Source organism: Schistocerca nitens, chromosome 1 (assembly GCF_023898315.1).
Source record: "Schistocerca nitens isolate TAMUIC-IGC-003100 chromosome 1, iqSchNite1.1, whole genome shotgun sequence".
In the NCBI taxonomy this organism is placed as follows: domain Eukaryota; kingdom Metazoa; phylum Arthropoda; class Insecta; order Orthoptera; family Acrididae; genus Schistocerca; species Schistocerca nitens.
In genome coordinates, this window is record NC_064614.1 from 1,125,288,309 (window position 1) to 1,125,301,109 (window position 12,801).

Here is a 12,801-nt window from a genome sequence, read left to right on the forward strand (position 1 = left end):
GCAAAGATTTGTGAAACAGTTTGTTTTCCAGTTTAATATTTTGTAAGAATATTACCATAGCAAAAAAATTTTTCAGTTTAATATTTTGTGAGAGTGTTATTGTAGTCGTGGATGATTTGATAGCTCTGTGATGGATTTGAATCTTCCTTCCTCTTTTTCACCTTAGTTTGCTTGCAGCATAACTTGTCATACTTCGATCAATTTCATTTAGAACTCTGTCAAATACAGGTAGTCACATTTCCAGGAACTATGTACCGATTAGTGTTGGAAAATGTTTCCACACTGTCCTCACTGTTTCCCAGATCTACATGGTGATTATGAATCTGTTCACTTATGAATAGGAATTTATGATTAGGTGTTTAATTGATTTAATAATTTCTGATGACAGAAAGCTGTTTTGTAAGTACATTCAAGAATGAAAAATACATATTCTTAGATATTTCTTCTGCCCATGAGATAATGTCAAGTTATATTGAAAGAGGTATATTTTGAATGAGAGAACATATTTCACCATCGACATAGCATAACTAAGCACCTAGTACACAAAATGATATTCTGTTCTCCAAAAAGTTCTTGGTAATCACCTTGGAGGTCTTTCTGTGTGGAAAAGTGATGTTAAAGTAATCCAGTGGTAGTGTGAACACCATTAGACACTTGTTTGCTGCCAGTCATGTAAACCTTCTTCTAGAGTTTCTTCTAAATTTCTCAAAGTGTTTTGGAAAGCATTATGTCTGGACCTGAAGTTGTTTGGTTAGTTGAAATGTCTCCATAAAACTAACTCAGAATTGTGGTGACAGCAAGGTAGGTACAAAATGACATGATTAAGCTTTGCTTTTTACGTATACCATTTAGTCCACCAGAGTGGCTTGCTGTGGTATCACAAAGTACCTGAATTCTGTTGGTTATATCTCAATTCTCAATTTTGTGTACAGCCAACAGTTTGTTGTTCTTGTAAAGATGTTGAAATTTCAGGGATTACCAGCAGTGCCTCCTTGAAAAGTCCTCAATCTCTCTCTCTCTCTCTCTCTCTCTCTCTCTCTCTCTCTCTCTCTCTCTCTCTACCTACCCCCGGCCCCCTCCAGGGAGGCTCAAGGTTCTTTCGTGAGTTCAGGCGTGGCGCAAACGGGGCCCTGAGCTATTGCAGCCAATGCTTCCTTCCCTGGCGGCATTTCCTTCACCCTGCACTCCTTCCCTCTCCTCACTCTTTCCCTGTTGCTCATCCTTCACCTCCCTTGGTGTTGTGATTTATATCAACCTGGCTATCCACCTTGTTTCCTATATTGGTTTCAATTTTGTTCCTTCTGCCTGCTCTTTCATCCTTTTTTCGGCATTTGGGTCCACTCTTGAGGTACTACCTTCACTTAAAAATTGCCTGTTTTTTAGTGTGAGCTGTTTGGGGAAGAGCCCCCTCCCCAGCACCTGCAGTGTGGATTCCTCTCCTCCCTGCCTTCTCCTCTGTCTTCCCCATTGTAGCCGCCTTCCACTCTGATAGGTCAGCACGTGTAGCCAGTCCGTGTAGTGGAACTGTTATGTATCCGTACAGCTGAGCACCCTGACAACACAGGGATCACACTACTGATACCATAGCTGTTGCCCCCTCCCCCCAATGTATGCCAAGGAGCGGTTGCTTATCTTCTTGTAGCATCGGAACTCCTGGCAACGGCCGTCGTGCCAGATGACCCTTGATGTGGCTGGGTGGTGCCAATTGGGAGAGCCCCTGGTCGGAGTGCGTGGTATCAGGGCTAATGCTTGGTGCATGAAGTGTATCAAGCTGCAAAAATCTGGCCATTCTCAAACAGCCATCCCTTCGAATGGTGAAGGATCATTTAATGCTGCTTCGTATGGCCCGGCAACCTTCCCTTCCCTGGCTACACTAGGGAGGAGGGCCAGGCTTGCTGTCTTGGGATGAAACATTTTCTCCATGACTTTTTAATAGGATATGGAAGACCAGTCTTGTGAAATGGAGTCTCTTAGGAAAATGCAGTCAGGCTCCCTGTTGATCAAAGCTTCTTCTGCCACCCAATCCACAGCTCTTTGTGCCTGTGATCATCTTGGCAATGTCCTGGTGCCTTACTCCTCACCAGTCTATGAATATGGTCCAGGGAGTGATTTTTCATAGGGACCTTATCCTGCAAACACATAAGGAACTCGGGGCTAATCTGGAGCGGTGTGGTGTTGATTTTGTTAGACATTTGCTGAAGGCTTGCAAAGACAACCACACCGATATTGGTGCCTTCATTCCGGCTTTGGAGGGGGTACCCTCCCAGAGAAGGTAAAGGTTACGTAATACAGATGTGACTTGAAGCCTTATAGCCATATGTCCCTCCACCTATTCGATGCTTGTGTTTTGGGCACATCTTCCCGCTGTACGGCAGACTCTCTGTGTGGTGAAGGTGGCCACCCACTCCGTGAGGGAAGCCCCTGTGATCTGCCACCTGTGTGTGTCAATTGTGCTCACTGCCACTCCTCTCACTCACTGGATTGCCGAGCTTACAAGAGAGAAAAGATCCAAAAACGCAAGTATGATGAGGCTCACCAAAAGTATGAGAGACTCCATCCAGTATCACTATCTACAACTTTTGCCTCTGTTACTTCATTTCCTCCTCCTGTCTCTTCCCTACCCTAGCCCCATCCCCCTCCCCCTCCCCCTCCCTGCAGTTCCTGCAACCTCCACTTCAGGAGCTGCACCCACTCTGTGGCCAAAGAAATGCCCCCTTCTTTGGCACCTGCTGGTGATTGGGCTCACTCCCAGGACCCCTCTTCCCGGCATCTCTCAGGGCGGAAGACTCTTCCTATCACTTGACCACAAGACGCACCATCTGTGAGCTCCTAGGTCGCTCCCTCTCTGTCGATTCCAGATATGGCAGAAGCCTGTATTCCTCCTGTGCCCTGCCCTCCTTCACCTCTGAAAGAAGAGGAGGAAGAGGAGAAGAAGAAGAAACATAAATCTCAAGACAAGGCACTCCCGGTGCCGCTATATCCCACCTCGCAACCTGAGTGACCACAGGGTTTTTCGGCTTTGGTAGATGGATGGAATAACAGTACGCACAACAAACTGCATATCATTAAGGAAACTATGAGCGTGTGGAAGTCTTCCATGCGGGCCTCTCGCAGGGAATCAGTTGTCCTCTGCCGTCTCCGCATTGGCCATGCTTGGGCGACCTACGGTTACCTCTTGGACCGTGAAGACATGCCTCAGTGTCGGTGCAGCACCTGGTTGACAGTGGTCCATATTCTGGTGCACTGTTTTACTTTGACTGCCCAGCGACAAAATCTTGGGTTAGCAGACTCGTTGCCACATATTTTATCTGACAACGCCTCATTGGTTGATTTAGTTTTACATTTTATTCGTGAGGGTGGGTTTTCTCATTTGATCTAAGTTTTAGTGCATGTCCTTTGTCCCTCTGCGTCCTCCACCTTAGTGCTTTTAGGGTGGAGGTTTTAATGTGTTGCAGAGTGGCTGGCTTTCCTTTCTATTCTTGTGGTCAGCCAGCCACTGTTAGCTGCTTTCGTGTTTTACTCTTCTGTTTCTAGCGTCTCTGTTGTTTTCTTCCCCTCTTTTGTTCCTTTTAGTGTGTTGCCTTTCCTTCATTCTTGTGGTTTTTCTTTTCTTTCCGTTTTGTGTTATATTTCTTGTCTGTTTTATTCTCACACATGTAGCATTGTTTTATTAGGAACAAGGGACTGATGACCTTATAGTTTGGTTCCTTCCCCCTTCCTTTAAACCATATAATCCCATCAGTGATGATAAAATCCATTTAATATTGGATTGTTTTCCCTATTCACCTGCATTAACACACATTTTTCTACATTTACATTTGTTGTTTAGTATTTATCATTTATGGAAGGTTTTCAAAATTTCTTGTTTTTGTAATGTTTGTATATTCTGGAGTATTTGATTTTCATAAATAGCAGCACACTCCATCTAAGAGGTCATTTATCTCCTGGCTGTGTGTTGGTGTTTGCGGTAAACATGCTTTCAGTGTCAAGTGCTGTACTTCATTGATACACTACCACCAGATTTGGACTTGATTGTTGTTACGATGCGACATTGTTTGTTAGAGTAACTCGGTACTTCAAAACACCAACATAACCATGGCCCCAACTGAAATGTAAAAGCCTACATGAATAGGGACCCGAAGCAGCACATCATTCTCCCAAGGTCCATATATTTAAGAGACCAATGTATTCCAGTAGTTAGACTGCACATCAGGAATTCACCAGTATTTTCTGGAGGTGATACTCAGGGCCCAATCAAATAACTGAAAAGATTTAATCCATTGCCAAATATGAGAGGTGGTGTGACATGATATTTTGGCAGATGTGTACTTGTAATTGGGCTGTTCAGTCAAGCAGTGATTAGAGGCCAACAAAAAAATCTAGATAGCTGAGACAAATTCCAGGTTAAACTGGAGAAAACATTTGGTGGCAATCAACAGCAAGTCCACTAAGCAGAACAATTGAAGATCAGGGCCCATTGACGCAGGGAAACTACAGTCTTACATACAGGATGTTTTGGCCCTGTGAAGGTGACCCAAAAAAGAATAAAAAAAAGTATTTTATAATAAACAATTTACTCATGAACATTTTCCCGAAATTCCTTCAGTCATCTTCAAAGTACTCTGCACTAGATGGGATGCAATTGTCAACTATTTTTCCCACAGTTTGTAGCATGTCTGGAGCTTTTCAACTTTGATATAATCTAGTGCTCTTTGCAAAGCTGTTTTTACTACCTCCACATCATCATAATGCATTCCTTTGTGTTTTTTTATTTGTGGGAATAGGAAAAAGCCACATGGGGCTGTATCTGACAAGTACAGTGGGTGGGGAATGACAGACCATCCCTGAGATCCCAAGTAGGGGGTCACTCTTAAGGCTGTGTGCAGGGGCATTGTTGTGATGAATGGTCCAGTCACCTGGTTGCCAAAGTCCTGGGTGTTTCCTCTGCACATCCTCTTGCAGATCTCTTAATATTACCAAACTGCTAGTTAACAGACTGGCCAGTGGGTACAAATTCACAATGCACAGTTCCATTAGAATAAAAAGGAGGCAGTGATCATAGTCTTCACATTCGACCTCACTTGCCTTGCTGCTTTTTTTTTATCTGGGAGAATTGGGAGTTCTCCACTGGCTTCACACTTGCTTTGTTTCTGGGTCATACCCGTAACACCAACTCTCATCACCTGTGATGCCTTTGTTCAAAAAGTTTGGATCACTTTGTCAAGCCCTGGCGTACGTACATGTGTGTGGTTCTTTGCTCCTGTTTGAGAAGATGCGGAACAAATTAAACAGCAACATGTGTCATGTGCAAATCTTTACTCAAAATTTGCTGGCAGAAGCTCCAAGTAATGCCTGTCTCTGTTGAAATTTGGTCAGTCATGAAATGACAGTCCTCTCTCTCTCTCTCTCTCTCTCTCTCTCTCTCTCTCTTTAAACAATGTTTTCCTCATTTCACAAGGTTGCAGGACGTCCATAATGAGGTTGGTCTTAAACATTCATCTCATCATGTTTAAAATATTTCATGCTCATTCTTTGTTATTTTGAAGTGGCCATAACGACTTCACATTTAGAACAAGCCAACAGTCAGAGAAACACGACACTGCACTCACACGTTAACCTACATGCTGAAGTTGTCTGCACAGTTGTTTTAGGAAGGTCTCTACTGACCCCATGTAGTGGGAGAACTCTTATTACATCTAAGAATGGCAGTGCCCTCAGTCCAGTTTTTCATCCCAATGACCCCCACCCCCTTTTGTGTCACATTGTGATGAATCTGAATATCGCAGAAGCTGGCAAATTGTTACAATTCATGAAAGGCATTGCAGAAGTCAATATACCAAACTGTTCTGACAAAGGATGTCACAACAATTGAGGAATTCATCAAGTGATGTCTGCACATCAAAGAAATGCAGCAGAAGAGAGTTGGACAAAAGAAATGTTATTCTGTGGTGGCTCATGATTATTAATTCTGGCTGTTCACAAATTTTTAGATACAGATGACGACGACGACGACGACGACAATATGCATTTAACTTATCCAAAAAAGAAATAATTGTTTTGTGGAATATTGTTGTTTTGTACATAATTAAGTACAGTTTAGGACAGGAATGAAATAATGTTTAAGATTTCGCTAATCCTCGTTTCACACTTTGGTATAAGGGAAATTTTCGTGCTTTTTTTATTTTTTCAGACAAATGTACAAGATACTTACAAGGGAACCTCCCCATCGCACCCCCCCCCCCCCCCCCCTCAGATTTAATTATAAGTTGGCACAGTGGGTAGGCCTTGAAAACTGAACACAGATCAATCGAGAAAACAGGAAGAAGTTGTGTGGAACTATGAAAAAATAAGCAAAATATACAAACTGAGTAGTCCATGCGCAACATATGCAACAATAAGGTGATAGTGAGCTCTGGAGAGCGGTGGTCCCGTGGTTAGCGTGAGCAGCTGCGGAACGAGAGGTCCTTGGTTCAAGTCTTCCCTCGAGTGAAAACTTTTAATTTTTTATTTACAGTTTATGTCACAAACTCTTTATATTTTCATCACTTTTTTGGGAGTGATTATCACATCAACAAGAAAACCTAAATCGGGCAAGGTGGTAGAATCTTTTTACCCATTCGCCAAGTGTGCAGGTTAGGTGGGTCGACAACATATTCCTGTCATGTGACGCACATGCCGTCACTAGTGTCATATAGAATATATCAGACGTGTTTTCCTGTGGAGGAATCGGTTGACCTATGACCTTGCGATCAAATGTTTTCGGTTCCCATTGAAGAGGCACGTCCTTTTGTCGACTAATCGCACGGTTTTGCGGTGCGGTCGCAAAACACAGACACTACACTTATTACAGTGAACAGAGATGTCAATGAACGAACGGACAGATCATAACTATGGGAAAATAAAGAAAATAAAATTTTCACTCCAAGGAAGACTTGAACCAAGGACCTCTCGTTCTACAGTTGCTCACGCTAACCACGGGACCACCGCTCTCCAGAGCCCACTATCTCCTTGATGTTGCATATGTTGCGCATGGACTACTCAGTTTGTTTATTTTGCTTATTTTTTCATAGTTCCACACAACTTCTTCCTGTTTTCTCGATTGATCTGTGTTCAGTTTTTCAAGGCCTATCTACTGTGCCAACTTATAACTAAATCTGAGGGGGGAGCGATGGGGAGGTTCCCTTGTTAGCATATGGATTAGCCCATGAAATTAACTTCTGGGTCATTTGTACATTGCACCTACACTACAACTTATGGCTTGTTATACACTTCTTCATTAAATGTGTGCTTGTATTCACACTTATTTGATTTCATCACTTTTAGTCAGTAGATCTGATATGGAAGGCCTTACCTCCTTTGTGACTAAATTTTCCATGTAATTTTCTTTTCTGTTAGCACACAGATTCAAGGGAGTTCATATTGACACTCCACATAAGACAATACCAGTACAGTAAACAACCAGCTCGTAACTGCTGTTTGTGGAAATGATTGAATTCAGGTGATAATGTCTACCAGCACGGTCACTTGACTAGAATACTAATGAGGCACTGAGAACCATAAGCACCCTGTAGTCGACCCCTCATTTAAGTGTATTTTAGGCAACTTAATGAGACAGCTTTACATGACTGTTTATATATATACAGTGTGGGCCTACAGCACAGATAATCCTGAGTCACCATGAAATTAACAGATTTCGGTAGCATGAATAAATGCCACAATCCCAGAAAGGCAACGATGTGCATTATGGTTCTCGTGCTTCAAATGGATTACTGTATGATAAGTCAAAACTTAAATTTACTACAACTCTTTCAGAAATCCACAAAATAGGTTTTTCTGTCAGTATAACTATAATATATACTGACATCCAATCTAGTTTTACTGTATTGTGAGCGAATTGGCATATCTGAAGAATGTGCTGCTGTCTAGTGGGATTTATGCCAAGCGAATGGGAATAAAAGTCTGCTGCAGTGTGCTACCGTCTGGTGGCATTGATGTAAACTTGTAATTGAGTGGTAAGGGCTAGCTGTGCATGCTGTGAACTGCGCATGTTGTTTATCAAACCCGTATGTATTTGGCCCGTGAGGCAATTGTATCATGCCTGTTGTGCATGTGCAGCTCCTTAAAATGTGCACAACTTAAGTTGTGCTCACGACCCTGATGCCAAGTTTCATGAAGTCTAGAAGAGTAGCGATTTAGCATAGTGCAATAGATTTAGTGTGGTGCATTTCAGATTACTGCATCCATGTTATGTTTAACAGTATTCAAAGAAAAATAACCAAAATATCAGCAAGGTGTCAAAAGTTTGTGCTCTTATGCAGCAGCCACCACCACTGGTATTAATGACTCCTAGATGTGGTCCCTAAAGAAGTTTCAGATAATGATCACAACCTCACCTCTGTCATCAGAAGGGTAGTGAGAGAAGAGATACAGCATTTTATGGCAGCCAAAACTGTCATACTGAGTAAGCTTGAGGTAACAGCCATGAATGCAGACCCGTGTCAGGAGGCAATAGAGAATGTTGAGGAAGAGTTGTATCAGTTTTTAGCACAAATATGTCAGAAAGAAAGAACTCGGCCAACTTGGACTTAACGCGACATCCGTCAAACCACAACCCAGTATTTAACAGGCACAGGTACAACCAATTCCTCCATCGAGGTTAACTCCCTGACAGAGAAATACACATTTGGAGACAGAGGAAAACGCACATCCACTGTGGATGCCCTGGACATGTTGTATGTTACTACAGAGAAAGAACAACTTAGACTACTATGCTGCCAGACATCAACCATTAAATAGTCAAATTCATGCTGGCTAGCTGTAGATGATTATAATTAACTGCAGATGATTATAGTGTACCTGTAAGGTGAAGCTATTGCTGTACCGTACTCAGGATCACTCCCTAGGATGCCATATCCATTACTCAGCATCGTACAGGAGTTCTATCTGCTCGCCCAACCACCCAATTCAGGAAGATGTAAGTGAGGCGACCATCTGTGGAGGTGAGGCTGCCAAGATGAAAATACTCCATGGAGAACAGTCGCAAAGATTTCAAGAAATCTCACTTCACCTCATGTCACTGAGTCTTGCTGGTAAAGAAAAACTATAATTTATTAACACATACTGTTCTGTATACAAGTCTTTCGTCCTTGAAAATCTCAGAGATTGTGGACCATTACCAGATGTGTAGCTTACCTTACCTTTTCTTATTTCCTCTTTCCAGTAGAAAACACTTCAAGAAGGGACATTATACATTACTTGACTGGAACTTCCAGCAGTAAATATTTATTTTATTGTATGTTATTTGAGAATACTGAGTTATGTATCTGATTATTTATGTTTAAACTTTAATTTTTCGAATACTAAGGAAACTGATGGTTTGACCAGTGTGATAGTCATTCTTTTATTTTGTAGTGAAAGCAGAAACTACTGGCCATGAGAGGTTTTCAGATGATTGCAATTCCGGAATTGCTGACTGGTCAGAAACAACAGAGGAGTTGCAAATTTTAGCACCTCATCTCTGTCGACTGTGTGCCAATGTATCCGAAGATCTGGTAGAAGTTTTTGGAGATGAAGGGAAGAAATTGGATCTTTGCAATAAAATACACACACATCTACCAATAATGGTGTGTATCTTTGTCTTTTCAGAAAACATTGAAATCTCTTAACATTATTAGTCTTCTCTCTGTAGTGTATTAATCAGCTTAAATTTTTCAGGTGACAGAACAAGATGCCCTGCCAACTAGATGTTGTTGTTCTTGCATATCAAAGCTGGAAATGTGCCACAAATTTGTTATATCATGTTTAGATGCTAATTCTAAGCTGTGCACAATTCTTCGTTTACCGCGGACATCGGATGATGAGGTAAGAGCTTTACAGTATCAGCTGCAAGAAACTGTTGTTAATACTGATGAGCTGTTAGCCTATGGCTATGGACATTTGAATAAAGATTTAGTGTAAATGGTGTGTCATAAATCATTTATATATGCAGTTGTTTCATTTTTTTATATTTTCACAAAATTATTGATTTACAAGTAGGGTAAGCTTTGCTGTCCTGTTTAGTGGCAGAACATAACACAAAGATTTCAAAACATCACACAATAATTTTTTTTGCTCAGATATGTAAATGGTTTGAAGATTTAATTTATCTTCTCAAGTTTCGTATGAAATTATGTTTACAGAACACTGGCACTTCACTGATGTTGGGAGAACACATTGGACCATTTGAGACTGCCGTTATCGAGAAAGAGAGTAGTTTGTCCGACAGATTTAATGAAGAGGTGGATGTACATCCCAATATAAGCGAGTCCAGTCTGTTAAAAAATGGAACTGACGTGAGCAAAAATCAGACGAATTTTGTTTCAAGCAGAATGCTGAATGATAATAAAAATGACAATATCAGAGGACGTAATGTAATGAAAGAAACTTTTCCATATGAAGAACGTACATTTCTTGTAGAAGGAAAACAGGAAATGAATAAACAGTTGGTGATTGCCAATGTGTGTTCCTACATTAACTCTGGCAAAAATAAAATAAATAAGAAGAGAAATCTTCAAAGAAAGGTAATTTTGGTAGTAAACGGTAGCGTACGGAAATTTGTTCTTAAGCTGAAACAGTTGTTGAAATTTGCTTGCATTTACACTATCTGATCAAGAGTATGTAGACACTTACTAGTGGACATCAATTATGGGGTGTGTCCACCCTTCACCTTTATGGCAGTTTGAACTCTGTTGGGGACACTTACAATGAGGTTTTTGAATGTTTGTGAAGGAATGGCAGCTCATTTTTAAAGAGCCAAAAGGAGAGAAAATACCGATGTTGATGTTGAACTCTGGAATCTGGAGTGAAGTTGATGTTCTAACTTATACCAAAGGTGTTCCACGTCATTCAGGTTAGGACTTCATTATAAGTCTTTCAACATTCCTGAAAGATTGTTTGGAAAACTGTTATTATTATTATTATTTCTTACTTTTCTCAAACGTTATGTCTGGTCAAAAATGGAAAGTGACGCGGACCTTGATCAAGCGTGACTTCCTTTTAACTGTACGGTATATGTTATATTGCATTTAGGAACTTTCGGGTAATTGAACATGTATCAATAATTACGGATTTCTGTAGTTGTATATATAAGTTTGGATGTAGCTGTATTGCATTGATGTACTGGTGGATATTGTGTGGTATGACTCCTGTAGTTGATAGTATAATTGGTATAATGTCAACTTTATCCTGATGCCACATGTCCGTGACTTCCTCAGCCAGTTGGATGTATTTTTCAATTTTTTCTCCTGTTTTCTTCTGTATATTTGTTGTATTGGGTATGGATATTTCGATTAGTTATGTTAATTTCTTCTTTTTATTGGTGAGTATGATGTCGGGTTTGTTATGTGGTGTTGTTTTATCTGTTATAATGGTTCTGTTCCAGTATAATTTGTATTCATCATTCTCCAGTACATTTTGTGGTGCATACTTGTATGTGGGAACGTGTTGTTTTATAAGTTTATGTTTTAAGGCAAGCTGTTGATGTATTATATTTGCTACATTGTCATGTCTTCTGGGGTATTCTGTATTTGCTAGTATTGTACATCCGCTTGTTATGTGATCTACTGTTTCTGTTTGTTGTTTGCAAAGTCTGCATTTATCTGTTGTGGCATTGGGATCTTAAATAATATGCTTGCTGTAATATCTGTTGTTTATTGTTTGATCCTGTATTGAAATCATGAATCCTTCCGTCTCACTGTATATATTGCCTTTTCTTAGCCATGTGTTGGATGCGTCTTGATCGATGTGTGGCTGTGTTAGATGATACGGGTGCTTGCCATGTAGTGTTTTCTTTTTCCAATTTACTTTCTTCGTATCTGTTGATGTTATGTGATCTAAAGGGTTGTAGAAGTGGTTATGAAATTGCAGTGGTGTAGCCAATGTATTTATATGAGTGAAATTGTCTACTTGTCCATAATGTAGGTTTGCTTCCCCCCCCCCCCCCCCCCCCCCTCCCCGATAAATCCCCTTCCTCCTTCCTTTCTGCTTAATGTGAATTTTTCTGTTGCTGAATGTATGTGATGTATTCTATATTTGTGGCATTGTGATCATGTAAGTGTATTGAGTGCTTCTAGGTCTGTGTTACTCCATTTCACTACTGCAAATGAATAGGTCAATATTGGTATAGCATAAGTATTTATAGCTTTTCTCTTGTTTCTTGCTGTCAATTCTGTTTTCCGTATTTTTGTTACTCTTTGTCTATATTTTTCTTTTAGTTCTTCTTTAATATTTGTATTATCTATTCCTATTTTTTGTCTGTATCCTAGATATTTATAGGCATCTGTTTTTTCCATTGCTTCTATGCAGTCGCTGTGGTTATCCATTATGTAATCTTCTTGTTTAGTGTGTTTTCCCTTGACTATGCTATTTTTCTTACATTTGTCTGTTCCAAAAGCCATATTTATATCATTGTTGAATACTTCTGTTATCTTTAGTAATTGGTTGAGTTGTTGATTTGTTGCTGCGAGTAGTTTTAGATCATCCATGTATAGCAAATGTGTGATTTTGTGTGGGTATGTTCCAGTAATATTGTATCCATAATTTGTATTATTTAGCATGTTGGATAGTGGGTTCAGAGCAAGGCAGAACCAGAAAGGACTTAAGGAGTCTCCTTGGTATATTCCACGCTTAATCTGTATTGGCTGTGATGTGATGATATTTGAATTTATTTGGATATTAAGTGTGGTTTTCCAATTTTTCATTACTATGTTTAGGAACTGTATCAATTTAGGATCTACTTTGTATATTTCCAATATTTGTAGTAAC

The 12,801-nt window shown here is 40.3% G+C and overlaps 1 protein-coding gene across 2 annotated transcripts in view; it reads left to right on the plus strand.

Moving 5' to 3' along the window:
* The window catches only part of LOC126199292 (zinc finger protein 91-like), a 44,719-nt gene that overhangs the window by 7,790 nt on the left and 24,128 nt on the right, over positions 1–12,801 (plus strand). For both annotated transcript variants that reach the window (XM_049936118.1, XM_049936127.1), the window contains exons 3-5: positions 9,412–9,623; positions 9,715–9,861; positions 10,179–10,559. In XM_049936118.1, the coding sequence (XP_049792075.1) occupies positions 9,412–9,623; positions 9,715–9,861; positions 10,179–10,559 (740 nt within the window). The remainder of the gene's footprint in view (positions 1–9,411; positions 9,624–9,714; positions 9,862–10,178; positions 10,560–12,801) is intronic.